General features: G+C 38.9%; 4 protein-coding genes across 8 annotated transcripts in view; 3 read left to right on the forward strand and 1 right to left on the reverse strand.

Annotated features, from left to right (window-relative positions):
- LOC145906106 (receptor-type tyrosine-protein phosphatase delta-like) overlaps positions 1-1,174 on the forward strand; it is a 30,549-nt gene extending 29,375 nt beyond the window's left edge. Inside the window, exon 38 of the mRNA XM_082993500.1 lies at positions 212-1,174. Coding sequence (XP_082849626.1) covers positions 212-331 — 120 coding nt within the window. The 3' untranslated portion in view covers positions 332-1,174. The remainder of the gene's footprint in view (positions 1-211) is intronic.
- Positions 1,175-2,830: 1,656 nt separating this feature from the next.
- On the forward strand, positions 2,831-5,216 carry LOC145906571 (solute carrier family 2, facilitated glucose transporter member 7-like). Its single transcript, XM_082994045.1, has 5 exons — positions 2,831-2,971; positions 3,044-3,168; positions 3,794-4,494; positions 4,579-4,976; positions 5,064-5,216. Exons 1-5 carry the CDS (start codon positions 2,831-2,833, stop codon positions 5,214-5,216), a joined length of 1,518 nt encoding a protein of 505 aa, XP_082850171.1.
- A 1,574-nt stretch (positions 5,217-6,790) lies between these two features.
- Positions 6,791-11,350, forward strand: LOC145902202 (protein HGV2-like). Of its 5 annotated transcripts, none has more exons than XM_082990085.1 (15): positions 6,791-6,909; positions 7,108-7,221; positions 7,429-7,547; positions 7,776-7,847; positions 8,119-8,313; positions 8,510-8,593; positions 8,972-9,028; positions 9,084-9,237; positions 9,298-9,427; positions 9,482-9,617; positions 9,891-10,009; positions 10,280-10,408; positions 10,466-10,552; positions 10,724-10,831; positions 11,080-11,350. In XM_082990085.1, the coding sequence occupies exons 1-15, from the start codon at positions 6,848-6,850 to the stop codon at positions 11,155-11,157; spliced, it is 1,644 nt and encodes a 547-aa protein (XP_082846211.1). In that variant the 5' UTR covers positions 6,791-6,847; the 3' UTR covers positions 11,158-11,350. The 5 variants fall into 5 exon arrangements, with proteins under 5 accessions (XP_082846211.1, XP_082846217.1, XP_082846223.1 ...); XM_082990091.1 differs by having other exon boundaries at positions 10,466-10,549; XM_082990097.1 differs by lacking the exon at positions 8,510-8,593.
- Positions 11,351-12,036: 686 nt separating this feature from the next.
- Positions 12,037-14,605, reverse strand: LOC145897476 (PDZ domain-containing protein GIPC1-like). Its single transcript, XM_082985789.1, has 8 exons — positions 14,415-14,605; positions 14,252-14,350; positions 14,035-14,131; positions 13,859-13,956; positions 13,626-13,797; positions 13,336-13,451; positions 12,800-12,881; positions 12,037-12,732 (listed from the first exon to the last, which is right to left on the reverse strand). The coding sequence occupies exons 1-8, from the start codon at positions 14,544-14,546 to the stop codon at positions 12,584-12,586; spliced, it is 945 nt and encodes a 314-aa protein (XP_082841915.1). The 5' UTR covers positions 14,547-14,605; the 3' UTR covers positions 12,037-12,583.
- Positions 14,606-15,897: the final 1,292 nt, after the last annotated feature.

The following is a 15,897-nucleotide window of genomic DNA, read 5'->3' on the forward strand; positions in this document are numbered from 1 at the left end:
AACGAACACGAAACGCAACAACAAAATATCTAAGTGTTGCCACAATTTGCAATCTTCACTTCCGAAATTTTGATAAGATTTCGTCAGAGCAAATTGTGGTGACAATTTCAACAACCGATTTGCATGCACTGATCCGTTTTGTTATCAAAACTGCCGCAGTAAATGTCTGCTAAACTACTCCAACAAATCAATTTCACACTTTTGTTCACAGACCGTGAAAATGCTGCGCACCCAACGGCCGGCCATGGTACAGACAGAGGATCAATATCAGTTTTGTTACCGCGCTGCGCTCGAATATCTCGGTTCATTTGATCACTACACGACCGGGTAAAAAACCTGCGATTCAACTCGACTGCGGACTCTGCCTGATTCTTCAAACGTGCTTCTGCGGCGAATTTGATCCATGGAAATGGATGGGGCCGAAAACCAATCTTGCTGTTGATCGGTCAACTTCATTTCCACATTCTTCCCCACGATCACCACCGACACTTTACCTATTATCAATTCGTTGAAGTTTTGCGTTCGCCTTCGGCAGGCCCGACCGGAAGGGCGCTCAGAGCAATGTTTGAAAACCGAAAGGACACACATTGCTCTTCCAGGTTTACTTATCGCGGCATTTTGAGCCCATATGACGCCCGAACGGCTTGCGGCTAACGTTTTTTACTGTGGAACCTATTTTGGGGTGAATATTTTCTTTTAGTCTTCCGCCACGTGCTTCTCGGTCCCAGTTGCGGCGTGTGACGCAAAAACAAGCGATCAGCGTTGGCAAAACATAGCACGTGAGACGCGCGTTCCTTTCCAAAACGCTCCCTGTAGCACTTACCTTTCTTTGCTTTTAGACTTAGTGTCACCCATGACACGTCATCAATGATGACGCCATCGCATATTAGAATCATGCCCGACGGACGCATTTTTGCGCGTTTAGTGATAGTGAGACGAGTGTCCGTATTTATTTCTGCAAAAGTTCGCCTTGCCAAACCATCCGAATTGTGGCAAATCCCCGGTTGTTGTCGCGGGGTCGACGATGGCAAAACTGCGTTTGTTTAACGTGTTGTCAACTATTTCACTACATGTTATGAACTTTGTTGTGCGCAATTGATGACGTACGGTATTTTGTTGTTGTTGTTGCTTGTTGTCTTCGCATTCGTAATAATAAAATGCACCGTGTTGTGGATTGTTATGTACGCATTTATTACGATAAAAACTCGATGTCATTTAGGACAGAACATATGTGTCCCATTTTGGGGACCTGAAATAAAATGACTTTTCAACTGACTCTGAATTTAACCTCGTCAGTTGTTTATATCGTTAACGTGTGGGGCAGGGTTGGAAACCTCTCGAATTTTTAGGGAATTCCCTATATTTTCGCAGATGCATGACGGTTTTTTAGGTAACATTTTGCAAGGGAGTTTGCGCATAGATGTGTTGCGTTACCGAAAGCGTAATGTGCGCATTTCACATTTGATTATATTTACCTTGGTGGCGAGACAGGTATTAAATATCAAATTTTAATTAATGTCTGCCGGTTGTTTACGTTTTGCATGGGCCACTATTAAATTGCAACCTATTTATACCGCAAGAAAAATATCCCAATTTTTGTTCTACGCCAAAAATATATTTACACCTGGGAAACTACATAGAAACGTAACAAGGGCACAGGAAGTTGCATCTTTACAATACCGAACAATGTCAACGTGTTTAATAACAACGGCAAAAATGAGGTAATGAGGTAAACATAAACAAAATTTTTTAGTTTCACCGTGAATTTTGCCAAAAAGTTATGATTATGTTTGATTAGGACAACACAAAAATCAAATGCGATTATCAGCTGACGTTATGTGATTGACGCGTTGGCAACCTCTGACATAAAGCATCTGTCATGACATTTAGTTACTATGAGGAGACCGCGGTAACTTACGTTAGTATGCTTCGTATCAGCCTGTACATCTGCAAGATATCAGGAGCTGTCGCTTGAGTTTGGCATGTCGATAGCATACGGAGATATCAATGTCCGCAAAGACGCAGATGCACCTTTATTGTAGCTCATTAATTGCCGGATTGTTGTTCACGCATTGCGGGACTATTAAAAATATTTAAATGCGTTTTTGCGTCCAATGAAGGGAAAAGATAATTACGGCACGTGTTACTCACTGTGTTAGGATTATAAATAATTGTGGATTTGTCAGACAAAGTTTACTATTAATACATGCCACGCAGCTAGTTTGGTTTCTGGTGAGGCTTCGACTTGTGGTTACCCGTTTCTCCAGGTCGTCACAACCAACGTACTTTATGTGATGGTGATTTGCGTAACCTTCAGCCTGAGGCAAAATATTTCAGAAGTTGCAATCAACTTTTTTCTCCCGGGGCAAGGTAAAAACGTGTTCTATAGTTTTGAAAACGATTTTTCAAGAAATCATGATTGCGAAGCACTTCCCGGCTTTAAATATCCCTAACTTTTTTGTCGCGTCACCTTGTCCATAAACAAGTTATCCTATATAACGTACCCCTACAGAGAAGCTGGGAACATGGTTAAGTCACGATGCAATGTCACGTCGCCAAAAACCAATGGCTGAGTTTCATGCGAAATTTTGCGTTTTTACCTAAATAAACAGCAAAGTAAAGAACTAAAAATAATTCAGATAGATTTACTTAAACAAGATGACTTCAATACGGGTAGTGTGAACAGTTTGTAACAAAATATGTAGGTTAACGTTAACGCAAAAATTAAGTCACCGCAAACGATACATTTAACAACTTTTTTATTGATTTGACGATTCTTGTTTTTACCTGTCGATTGTTTGGTGTTTAGGCAACGATCACTAAGAAAATGATGGATAAAATTAATTCGGGCTTGTGCATCTTTTTAATCGTTCTTACACAGATATCGATTTGGGTGCCAATGGGCCTTACCCTCACAGCACTAAATCCAACGGCATCTGTTTTGAAAAGTTTTGTGAACGAATCGTTTCGGGTGAGTGCTTTTCCTGTTGTTGAAGATTTTCCCTAAAAAGTGTATGAATATTATCCATAATCATTGATTTAGGTGAGATATCATGCATCAGCTACTGAAGAATCGATGTCGTTGGTCATAACTCTCGGTCAAGCGGTTTTAATAGCTGGCTCAGCTATTGGAGCATTGTCTGTTCGGTTTTGGCTGAATCTATTCAGGTGGGTTAATTACCAAACTACAAAACTTGTTAAGATATGACGAACAAAGTGTTTAACATAATTAGTCGTATCCGTAAACTATATGTTATAATGCAAGACAGGAAATCAACAATACTTAAAGAATAACCTGTAAAGCGAGATATTTGAAAGCATAATATGGTTTCTATGGGGGTTCCTCTAAATATACCGGGTTGGCAGGGTTGTCCGGGTCGGCAGGGTTGGCAGGGTGGTCCGGGTCAGCAGGGTTGGCAGGGTTGGCAGGGTGGTCCGGGTCGGCATGGTTGACAGGGTTAACAGGGAAATGCAGGATTTCCGCGTACCTCTAAATATGACAGGTCGGCAGGGTTGGCAGGGTGGTCCGGGTTGGCATGGTTTACTTGAAAAACAAAAATTATTTACTTATCTACACTGCAAACACTACAAACACTACCTACAACCCTGTCAGCTCCTAAAAGCATGCCCTGCATACCGTATTACCTGGCCAACCCTGCCAACCCGGACAACCCTGCCGACCCGGACAACCCTGCCTACCCGGTATATTTAGAGGAACCGGTTTCGATGTACCGAACACAAAGTTTGTCGAAACCTTTGAATTTAAACTAATTATACATTCGTTTCATTGCAGTCGAAGAACTGTGATGATCATCGTTCATTCGACATCTTTGCTCTCCGCAGTCCTCATGTCCGCAGTCGCATTCTTATCTCAATCTTATGAAGCTCTGATCCTTGGTCGCTTCATTGGTGGACTTGCAAGAGGTTTGGGATTCAATGTTGGACCTTTGTTCGTTGCAGAGATATGTAACAGAAAGACGCTTGCTTTGTACCAAAGCATGCCTGGTTGGATTCTTCTTTTTAGCGGTGCCCTTGGCAACGCACTGGGACATCCGTCTGTTTTGGGAGGACCGAGCACTTGGCCTGTAGTGTTGGGATTGCCTGGCGTTGTTTCTGTGGTGTATTTGCTATCTCTTCCGTGGATACCAAACACCTTGACGTGCCTTATGAATCCAGAGGGTTGCGACTCCAATGCAAATCAAACAGCACAGATTTCATCCATAAACTTGCTTAGAAAACTGAGGTGTGGTACCGAACAGGAAGTCTCCGAAGAACATGAAATCCTTAAAGCGGAAGTGGATGCAGATCTGCACGTTGAGAAAGCATCAGTCAAACAGATTGTATCCATTGGAAAATATCGCCGTCAGTTAATAGCCGCCGTTTTTCTTCAGTTTTCTTTTCAAGCTTGTGGAGAGCAGGTTGTGTTGCAATACACCAATGTGCTTTTCGAGGAAACTGGTGCAAACCCAGAACACTCGACATTTTTCACAATAGGTAAGCACACTGGGTTGCATTTCGCACTAACATACCTGCTGAAAATGTGAAACATAAATTTTAAAATTTAATGTAAATTTTAAGGAATCTTCGGACTGATGGCAGTTGCAACAATGTTAGGTACACCGTTGCTCAGCAAATTTGGAGGACGAAAAATGCTTATTGCCGGATTGTCTGTGTGCTCTGTTGGAATTATCCTTCTGATTGTGTCATCAGTCACAAGCAAGCACATTCCAAACATGACGTACGTGGGAATAGCTGCCATGGCCATCCTAATTATAGGAATAGCAGTGGGACCCCTTCTGACAATCGCTTCTCTTCCATCCGAAATTACAAGCCAAATCATTCGACCCAACGCAATGTGGTTAAGTGGAGCTGTCTTTTGGATATCTGGTGCCGGAATAGCTTTCATATTCCCTTACTCCATTGAGGCCTGGGGCGGTTATGCTTATGCGCCGTTTTTATTTCTAGTCATTTTTGAGGTATATATACTCATATATGAATGCAGTATGGCGTGACTTCCGCTTTCAGTTGGCCATTGCTAACACGTCATTTTAATTACCTTGCAGATCGTCTTCGTGTTTTTTTTCATTCCGGAGACGTCCAACAAATCTGCCCTGGCGGTGCAAAACTACTTTGAGAAAGGGAAAACCATTTTCGAAACTAAAAGCACCCCCGATCCCGAAACCACGTGCTATGAGAACCCTCATGCAATAGCCTGAACAGGATCTGCGTTTATTACAATACGCGTTCCACTTGTTCTTTTATTGCTTTGTTCATAAATCAGTCTATCGGTCTATTACATGTTCAATTCGGTTTTATATTATCGCTGTGGCAAGACACTGCTACTGTAACATACGTCAGATAAACCAGTACTTGTATTGCGTAATGCATTGCACAAGTGTTGCAAACCACATACCACATACAACCCATTGCAAACCACATATATACCAACGTAAGGCCTCGTTTGCAGCATTGCACAAGCATTTGCAAGCCCGTTACCATAGGCATTGGATATTTCGCAACTTCCGACCCAAGTGTAAACATAATTCTATAAGGAGACCCAAATGATTTATCCATCGAATGTTCTCCAGTAAAGTGATTCATTCAACATCTTGTTTACCACATAAAATGTTCTCCAATGCTTATGTCACACCACACATTTGTTCTTGTATTATATTAACCCAAGTGATGTATAGCGGCACGTGACTAAACCAACCAAATAAGCTTCCGATAGTCCAAGTATGGATAGTCATGTGCGCCTGTTAATTGGGCTCTTTGTATTCGGCTCGACTCTATACTCTATTCAGAATGATCGTCCTATATCCTTGATCTTCTATTCGGTGACAAGACACTGCTATTATTATTGAGACTCTACAAGCTATTCGCCGGCTTGGGATTTATTCCCACAGCTTGGTAATAAACTGTTTATTCGGATCCAACCGTTTGCTGGTGAAACCGACAGAAAGACAGATCGACAGATTTTGGATCAACAATTATTGAGACTCACGCGTTAGCGCCATCGAAGCCACAGTTAAGAGTTGGTCTACTGCAATACAATAGGTAAACCCTTACACTATCTACACTGAGACTCAACAAGCTATTCTCCGTCTTGTTAATTTATGCGAAATAATACAAGTTTATTCGAATATAAAACGTTTGTCAGTGAATCCTGCAAAGTGGAAGTCTGGTGAGATATTCAGGCAATTACTCGATCGGACTCACTGCGCCTGCGTCATAAGGTTCTTTGCCAGAATTGTTAAGTGACCAATTTGTGAATTTTAATATATTTTCAAACTATGACGCTACATGAATCACTGGAAAGCAGTTTAATCGTAATAAACTGTTTATATGTAATCAAATACGCCACTTTTGCATGGGTTTGACTTATGGAAGGGTTAAAGAAAAACATACAAAAGTATTATCGATGCAGGTTGTAGTTTGGCAAATAAATGCAAACATCCCTTGTGAGTCGCCCAAATCTTTACTCCAGACAAAAAACCTTATTTTCGAAGATTTCTATTTTTCGACATTACGGTTCTCGAAATCACTCAACCCAGACATGCATTTCGCGCCAGTTTTTTCCCTCGAGTCAAATAGTTTTGCAAGAAAGAATGGCAATTTCTTGATTGGGTTGCGTGGCCGATCTCATTTTCGTTTTACGTTGGGCTTGTGTTACTTCGGACATTATTTGATCGATCTATGTTGTGTTGTGCTGTGTTTATTTTTTCTTTTATCGTCTCGCTTAAAGATAAGAAGGACGTAGGATTTCCACTAACAAAGACCTTGTGTTTTTAGGTTTATTTTGGTTTTGTTAACTCTGTAGCATATTGTTTGTTTGTTTGTCGTCGAAATGGTTGTGGATGCTGCTGCTGCTGCTTCAGTTGATCAAAAAAATGAAGAAAAGGATCCAAGGTTTGTCCCAACTCCTATTTGACAACTAGACTGAAAAAAATGTCATGCGCAGAGGATTTATCGTCCGCGCAATTAACGATCGCCGAAACGAAATCCTCGCGTAAAAAAAACAAAATTTCCAATCTGGTTTGACTACAATTATTTCTCGCTTGTGTTGTTGTATATTAGAATTGTTACGTTTTTGTAATTTCTTTTTAGTCCCGAAGAACTTGAGACAGAGTACAACTTGAACATAGCCAATGGAAAAAAGAACCTGTTATGTGGAGATTTTCCTGAAGCTGTGGCTTGCTTTCAAGCTGCATGCTCATTGCAGTAAGTTAATGAGATCATCATATGCCCATTGCACATGCATTGTGTGTAACCAACAATGCTTAGTTGTTAACTTGTAGTTAAATATTTTTGTGCTAAGATTAGATTTGTTATACAAGTAATTAACTAACAAATCCACATCATATCAATTTTTGAAATGCAGAAAAATTGTGTCAGCAGGATAATTCCAATTTTAACATAAAAATACAGGTCTGAAAGGTTTGGTGAAACTTCCCATGAATGTGCTGAAGTTTTCTATCTTTATGGTCGAGCTTTGCTGGAGTTAGCTCGTGTTGAGAATGGTGTTCTTGGCAATGCTCTTAAAGGAGGTTGGTTAACTACTTCTAACAGGTGTAACCTAGACTGGATAAAATGTTGAAAAAACGTTGCATTGTCTGCACAAACAACAATCATCAAAATTGTTCAAACTTGGGCTAACTATGTTTGTATTGGTTTGAACATTTTGTTAAAGCTGCTTGGCATGTAACCCATGTAAATTTCAACCTCCAAAAGGACCTCCTTATTAATTATAATTGTTTGTTTTGTTGTTTGCACAGTTCCAGAAACTGAAGACTCATCAGAGTCTGAATCTGAAGAAGTTCAGTTTGAAAAAACCAAGAAACTACCTGGTTTGTTATATTAATTTCATTTTTTATGCATAAAATTCATTCATTTGTTTATGCTCTTTTCTCTTTATGTGATATTTTTGTAGAATGATTGCAATTAATGTGTGTAGCTATTGTACATTAATGGAGTAATGTAATATGAAATGTGTTGTAGTTTTGCAGTAAGTGTGTGGTACCTGCTTTCAAGTAACACAAGACAATTTTTTACTCTAAAAGTTTCATGTAGTAATTTGGGCATAAACAGAACTTAAACGTATGTATTTGATGCTAAAAGCAACTGAAAGGCAGCAACTGAGACAAGATGTTGAAGCTGCCATGGCAACAGAAACAGAAGATGGTGATGACACCCAAGATGAGGATGAGAAAAAGACTGAAGATAACAATGCAGAGAAAAAAACAGAAGAAAAAACAGAAGAGAAACCAGAAGAGAAGAAAGAGCAAGAAGAGCAGATGGAAACTGATGTGAAAGGTTGTCAACTTCATTCTTGTCCCAAAATCACAATTTGTGCCTTTCAGTTTGAAAGTCCGTTTTGAGTTGCTCACAGTGTGTTTTGTGTGTTGCACCATGGGTTTTGAATTATTCTTATGTTACTTGAAAGTGGTTGCCATGCATCAAATGTGTGTTGCCGTGGTGTGTGTTTTATATTTACACACATGTGTGAAAGGTTTGGGAAGACTTGTTCGTGAGGTGACGGATCGTTTTATCTCGACTGGCACAGTTGCTCATGCTGGGCGCAAGCAACTGTTTGGTAAATGTTGCATTTTGTTATGTGTTAAACCAGTGCTACTCAAACTTGCATGCAACACACCGGTTGCACTTTTTTTTGACATACAATGCACCTGTTAAGAGAATATATGTTGCATCATGATGTACACATGTTGTTGTGTCCGAAATTCCTGATTCTAATTTTGTCTGTATGCTGAAACTTTTAAAAGTTTTTTTTGGTGCGATATTATGAGTCGAACCATGCTGATCATTGTGTTTATTGTAAAACGGAGAAAAGTTATCTGACTGCGTGCTTGCCACAATTTGAGTAGCACTGTAGTAAATCTGTTAACACGGTGAAATTATATATACCTAAACTGTGCAATTGGGTGTGCTGTAACACAAAAATCCTGCATTATAGAAAAAACTTTGGAAACTGTAAAGGAGGAGAAATCGCAAACAGATGAAAAGGAAAAAGGTTTGATATTTCTGTTGTTTTTGTTTGCATTTGTTTAATACCTGAAGTGTTTCAGAAAAAGCTGTAGATCCGGTTAAAGAAGAGGCTGGACCAAGTGAATCTGAAGAAAAGACAAAGACCACAAATACAGAAGATGAAGACCCTGATGATATTCCCAACATGCAACTGGCCTGGGAAATGCTGGAACTTGCAAAAGTTTTGTACAAAAAGTAAATTGTTAAAAGTCTGACCAGATTGCAAAATCTAAATACAATTTTATTATATTACAGAAAACCCAAAAGTGACGAAAGCACTTTGCATGTGGCTCAGTGTCATTTAAAACTTGGAGAACTTGGACTTGAAATTGAAAACTATTCCCAAGCAATTGGTGATTTTCTTGAGTGTCTAGTGCTACACAAGGTAATTCCTTGGCAGTACATTTTAAACAACAGCTTCAGCAAAGCAGTTTTTCAGGAACTTCTCTCAAAACATGACAGAAGACTTGCAGAAACTCATTACAGTTTGGGTTTGGCATACAGCTTCCATCAACGTTATGACAACGCGTTGGAACACTACAATGCAGCACTTGGTGTTTTAGAAGCAAGAGTTGGTAATTTGTAGTTTAATTGTTTTTAGTTGGTTATGGAGACACGACTGTTCCTGGTTTCTGTGTGATACTGCAAAGAAAAATGAGTTTTAAAGTAGTTTTCCAATCTGAATGTGTAAAATGTTTATTTAAAAAAGGCAACCAAACTTTTACAAATATTTTTTAAATGGTTGCAACCCATGTTTTTGTTGTTTTTGTTACAGCGGCAGGATTAAACGGAAAATTGTTATCTTGAATTTTATCAGTGGTTATGCACATTTTCTTGTGTTTGCTTAGATTTCCTTAATGAGCAGATCAATGAAAATGATCGCAAACAAGAGAAAAATGAGGAGACAATGGAAGAATGTGCAGAGATTGGTGAAATAAATCAACTTATTCCCGACATTAATTCCAAGGTTCTTACTATTTAAAAGTATATGTACAGTCTTAAATGTGGGTAAAGTTTTGCAAACTCTGTTTAAAACTGCTGTTGCTAACCTGTGAGCCACGGGTAACCATTGACAATGTCTGAAATAATTGTTTGGTTTTACAATATCTGATGTCAACCTGGTTTGTAAGTACGGTACGGTGGCAGTTGTTGTTCTAATAGCTTAAAATGGTTGGTAATCGTTGGGTAAAAAGTAAAATTATAAGAGCCATAAATTTCAATATGGATACTTAATTAGATTGAGGATGTAATGCTAATGAAGAAACAAGAGGGGAGAATGACTGGGTCCCCTTTTCAACAATCACCCTCCGTTGGTGAAACATCATCTGGTTTTGCCGCTCCCTCAACTGACAAAGTGTGCGCTGTGGTATAAAAAAAATGTTTTTATGTAGGCTTTCTTGAGATTATTAGCAATTTATCACAGATTCCAATAAGGAAGGCTTCAGACTCTGCAGCACCACCAGCTGGACAGCAGACTAACGATATCAGTCATCTGGTTCGGCGAAAGGTGGTGCGATATGAAGTGGTTAAATTTTTTAAACTGTTAAACATTACATGGATTAAGAATATTTTCCTGCACCCATTTACACCTATCCTGACTAAATATGCACCACCAAAATATTGTAGATAATTTATCAACAAGGTATTCACAATTTAATTGAAAATGATCACCTGTGTTTAGCGTTCAGCTCCTGCAGATGATACGAGTCCTAAAAAGATGAAGACTGATAGTGAGACTAATGGGACCAACACCAATGGAACTAATGGATGCAGTGGTGATGCTACCAAGGTAGATATTAACAATACTGACTAATAAACTCCTGCCCAGTAATTGTTGTCGTTATGTTGGCCATCCAAAAATAAAATTACAAATTTCGCCAATATCGTGGGCATTTGAAATACTCTCTTGTGCATTATATAACTACAGTCTTCTTTTATATCCAATGTCTATTATCTGCCCAACAAATAAATCATTGCTCCAGTGAGTCTAATTACAAAACAAGACACCTGCTTTTGTATTTTTGTCTGTTTTTTTAGGTGGTGAAGACGGCCGCCGAGTTGAAAGAGGATCTCAAGACCGAAGGCAATACCAACGGGGTGGCGATGGAAAACTGATAACTCTTATGTATATTGCCCTCCAGGCCACCTCGACCACATTTTTCTGTTCCATGTGTATGACAAGTTCGTTTTTTGTTTTGTATTTACTTTTTTCTACGGGATCGTGGCCGCCTAACAACTGCCTTGCACCAAAACAATGCTTAAAGTGGTTCGAAAGTTTGTCCAGAAGGAAGTGAGCGAACACATAACATGAACCGTTACCGAAAGAAGATTATTGTCGGAAGGCAATTTAAGATCCTACTGAAGTGTTTCGTTCGGTCACGTGGTACAGAAGTTAGTGACACGCGAGTGTCCGTGTAATGGTTTGAATACGGTTGCTAGCGCGGATTTGCACAGTTTAGGGTGAATCAGCCAGAAAAGGAATTGTTGCAGGGTGGGGCTGAAAGTTTTTTTTTAATATTACACATACGTTGTTGTGATTGTGTTAGAAAATGTGCACCCCTCCAAACTGTTTATGTCCTATGTGAGATTGCTGTACGTCGGGATTGACTTGCCAGGGACTTTTGAATGTTACATTTTGGTACAAGCTTACATATAAAATAGCGTAAGTCAGTAATTGGCAATGCCCATTTAGTTCGCCGTATCACATGATGGAGTTACCCGTATAGCTCGTCCCGACCATCGGGTCCATCGGGAGAGGAAAGCTCCACCAGTGCCGGTTTATGTTTAGGACACATATTTGTTTGTGTAGAAACCTTGTCTAAATGTAGGTATTCGTTTCATAACAACTAAAATTCCGCCATAGCGGAGGCCGTTCAGGTCGCTTTTTTCTGTGTGACGTTCAGCGGTTAACCGGCCTTTACAGGACGCTACAAAGGTGTATTGATGTAAATCATCTCCAATACTGGAATAAATCGTCATGTTATGTTCGTGGCAACAAACGCGAACTGCATCTACCCAACTACAACCTACTGCATGCTCCACCATTCGTGCAAATCAATTTTGACGACAATATTTAATGTTGACGATTTTGATTGACACATTGCACAAACACCTAGGTCAACAGTTAGCAAACAAAAAAATGCCTGTACACACAAAGCGAAATAGTAAAATGTTCAAAACGAAATTAAAAAAGCGCATCTTCAATTGCAACTTCATAATTATGCCACAGTTAAAATTACGTATTTTGCTACAACATTGCAACATCGATCTTGAATAATGCTACATGATAAAATGGAACACCGCACATTAAATCAAAGCTTACTCCGGCGCAATTAATCGGAACATGTTTTCAATCGACTACAAAAATAAAGGTATATTTGATCACAATGACATGAAAAGTCGTTTACTACCTGGGATGACAACACACAGTGAGTTTGCTCCAAGTTTGATTGGGGGGTGTTGATTACCACACAATTAGCCCGACAGGGTTTAATCACTTCAAAGAAGGCAGCTGGACGATGATGAATTTTCGAGTGTTCCATCAAAACGTTTGTCGCGAATCGAGTATGACGCCCCAAACATCGAAAATGAACTCCTGCGGGAAGCCGAAGTCTCCCAGCTGGTCGTTAAGGGCTGTTAAGAAGTCGTCAGGATTTTTCTGAGTTTTGCCGCACTCCCAAATTGTGCTTGCTGTTGAAGTCAAGCAACAAGATTGTTACAACAGGATAATAGAAACATTACAGTATAGTTGTCTTACAAAGTTCCATATCTCTGATGCCCAAAAAGCTGTCAAGTAGATCGTCGATTTTGGCCACTGCCTTTCCTTCGCTCTCAGTCGGCTGCAATGATATACATTAAAATAGTCATTACTGGCAATTAACCATCAAACGAACAAGCCATTATACTACACTATAAAACCGTGTGCCTAATGGTCGACCACATTAAAGTTTATTGTCTCACATTAAGATGACCGCCATAATATAAAGTTGTCCCCACAATGTAATAACACTGAAGGTGCAATTTGGCTGTTTCCCCTATGTGACTCTTTTTTGACAAAAATATGGACCACGCAAAAAAATCATAATATGGGGTGATATGACTTGAATCATAGTTCACAGCAGTTTGACAACCCTTTGTTTTATTTCTACCTCGAGAAAAGAAAACCAACTTGAATAAAGACTCAGCAACAATTTGCATATGTATATATATACGTGTATAAATATCTATGGAATGTGCGGCATACCAGCCTATCTATTTTGATTGCTGTTTTGAATCTTTCAAATGGAATCTTACCACAGCTTCCAGTGTTGCAGGTCCCTTCGATCTCAGTCTTAAGGTTGCTTTTCCACTTCCGACATTATTCGATGACACAGGAGGTGCCTTTGAAGCTCCACGTTGCGAAATCATGTCTGCAAAGCAAAAATATTATATATGTTATATTTTTTCTTGAAATGGCAGAAACTTAAATCCTGGAAATAATTTACCAGCTGAGCAATGTAAATATGATTTAACACTAGTTAAACACCAAATGCATGATCAACCAGCATTAAACAAACACACAGTAATTGAAGGATAGCACCAACCAAATGCTTTTTGTGGTTCCACTAACACAATTTCAAACGTAGTGTTCAGAGGTATATCCTTTAACAACTTGGCCACTTGAAAGTGTCTGCAACCAACTGTAGTTTGATCGCCAATAGATTTTATAAGATCCCCAACACATAACGTTTTGCACTGGTCAGCTACAGAGTTGGCCTAGCACCAAGAGATGAAACGTTTAGGAATTATTGTTGTTTTGTTGATCACATAAACAAACCTTGATTCGCTTTAGAAATGGATAGCCTGCCCCATTGTCTGTTATAGTAAGTCCAAGAGCTGGTTCGGTTTTGGTTAATTTAATCGTCTTTGACTGCCCTGGTGTCAAACACATATTTTAAAAACTTCAACAAATTCTCATTGTTTTTTTTTGATAATAACAGGACGTTTTCTTACCTTTAACATGAGCAAATATAAAATCTTCTAAGCCAATCTGGCCACCCAAGAGTCTGTCCATTTCACATTTGTGAGTGTTCAAAGTGCAAAAGATTACCTACAAAATAACAAAATTGTTACACCACCGGAAAATGGACAGACTAATCTGATTAGCCATTTACATAATAACAGAGGCTTACATTAGCCCAAGTACATTAACATCACATGACAAACTAACCTCTGTAACAGGAATGTTGAAAGCTGTTGCAATCTTGCTGTACAATTCGCGTATGTTGCTAAATCCCTCAATACGTGCAGTTGGACTCCCATGAGCAAGCTATAACACAAAAAATACAATTCAATAAGAGTATATATATACCAATCATGAACAGAGGTATTACCTGAGCATGAAACACAAGCTGAGGTTTTTCAGGTTCCCGGGCAACTTCATTTCCGTTCACATTCTCAATTGGATGTGCTGCTTGCTTTGTTGGGGCTGCTTTCTTTCTTTTGAAAGGATTGTTGAAGGGCATTTTTTTTTTCAAAAACCAAACAATTAAAATAACAAAAACATTTGAAAATTATCGTACAAGGTTCTGTCAAAAAAACAACTGCTTTAGCTCAGGCTTAAAATACATCATACAGTAAACCTCAGTTAGGCCAGATTAGATTTGACAAAGAAATCAAACCTAATCTGGTATAGTATTACAAAATTGGAAAACATTGTTTAAGGCTAATGTAGTGTAGATGCATTAGTCTTTGACTGCCCTGGTGTTACATTCAACGTCGAGGGCCACGTGTTTTAGACCCCTGGTCTAAACTGTAATTAACAGAAAAAATTCATTTAACATGAAAAGAAAAATGGTGGACCAGTAAAAAATTAACACCAACCAGTGGTTGAGAAACACGGGTCTGCAATGTTGTAGACAAAGCATTTTAACTGTGAATGCTGTTATGAATAAACATGCAAATGAAACAAATACACACAACACTACCTCATATATTAATACATCATCATGATAAAATATTTACTCAGACTTTAGGGCAAAAAAGAAACCTATAACACGTCCTGGGAAAACAATATTTCAACACTTTCCAACAATGAACGTACACGTACCGTACGTACGGATACCTGCCGCAATTGCCAAAGTCAAACAATGATCACTCAAGCAGAAAAGTAAAGTAGCTTTTGCTCTCTAGCGCTATAGTACCTATCGGCATGCTATTTTTAGCAAATGTTTTTTTTAATACTTTAGAACACAAACTAACATACGAATTAACTTGTTCAAATCCTTCGAAAACTCAGTGCGACCCTTTTTTGTGGTTGTTCGTAAGTTCAGGGAAAAATTTCCACTTTGTGTTCTTTTTACTTGATTTGTTCATGACCTTTTGTTTTTTATTTTTCACTGCTTTGAACTATATGGGAAAGAATTAAAATTTTAAAGCTCGGCAAAGAGGGTAATATATTGAAAAAGAGTTTATGCTCTTACACAAATATATTGATTAATGTATTGTAGGGATTTTGGCTTGACGTAGTTCGAATATTTATTGGTAGTTTGTTTAAACTTGGTCTTTTGAAACCGCCTTTTTTATACTCTTTTACATTTACACCTGTCTTTCTGGCGCCTTCGCTAGTTATCTCGCTTGCGTTACGTCTTTAACTTGCGCTACTTCTTTTAATTGTCTCCTTTGTCGCGTAATCGCAGCAATTATCTCTTGGTTTCTGTCTCGTCTTTGATGTATCCCTATATATTTGCGACTCTTTCCACAAATAAACAAATCATGGTTTTCGATATCACAGATCATGGTTTTCGATCTCACAGATCATGGTTTTCGCTCTCATAGATCATGGTTTTCGCTCTCATAGATCATGGTTTTCGCTCT

Source organism: Ascidia mentula, chromosome 1 (assembly GCF_947561715.1).
Source record: "Ascidia mentula chromosome 1, kaAscMent1.1, whole genome shotgun sequence".
Taxonomy (NCBI): Eukaryota; Metazoa; Chordata; class Ascidiacea; order Phlebobranchia; family Ascidiidae; genus Ascidia; species Ascidia mentula.

Coding starts and splice junctions, on each gene's coding strand:
- LOC145906571 (XM_082994045.1), top strand. CDS start 2,831: ATGGATAAAATTAATTCGGGCTTGTGCATCTTTTTAATCGTTCTTACA. Junction 2,972..3,043: donor TTGTGAACGAATCGTTTCGG/GTGAGTGCTTTT, acceptor TCATTGATTTAG/GTGAGATATCATGCATCAGC. Junction 3,169..3,793: donor TTTTGGCTGAATCTATTCAG/GTGGGTTAATTA, acceptor GTTTCATTGCAG/TCGAAGAACTGTGATGATCA.
- LOC145902202 (XM_082990085.1), top strand. CDS start 6,848: ATGGTTGTGGATGCTGCTGCTGCTGCTTCAGTTGATCAAAAAAATGAA. Junction 8,314..8,509: donor GATGGAAACTGATGTGAAAG/GTTGTCAACTTC, acceptor CATGTGTGAAAG/GTTTGGGAAGACTTGTTCGT. Junction 10,010..10,279: donor TTCCCGACATTAATTCCAAG/GTTCTTACTATT, acceptor ATACTTAATTAG/ATTGAGGATGTAATGCTAAT.
- LOC145897476 (XM_082985789.1), bottom strand. CDS start 14,546: ATGCCCTTCAACAATCCTTTCAAAAGAAAGAAAGCAGCCCCAACAAAG. Junction 14,132..14,251: donor TCAACATTCCTGTTACAGAG/GTTAGTTTGTCA, acceptor GTTATTTTGTAG/GTAATCTTTTGCACTTTGAA. Junction 12,882..13,335: donor CTGCAACACTGGAAGCTGTG/GTAAGATTCCAT, acceptor ATATCATTGCAG/CCGACTGAGAGCGAAGGAAA.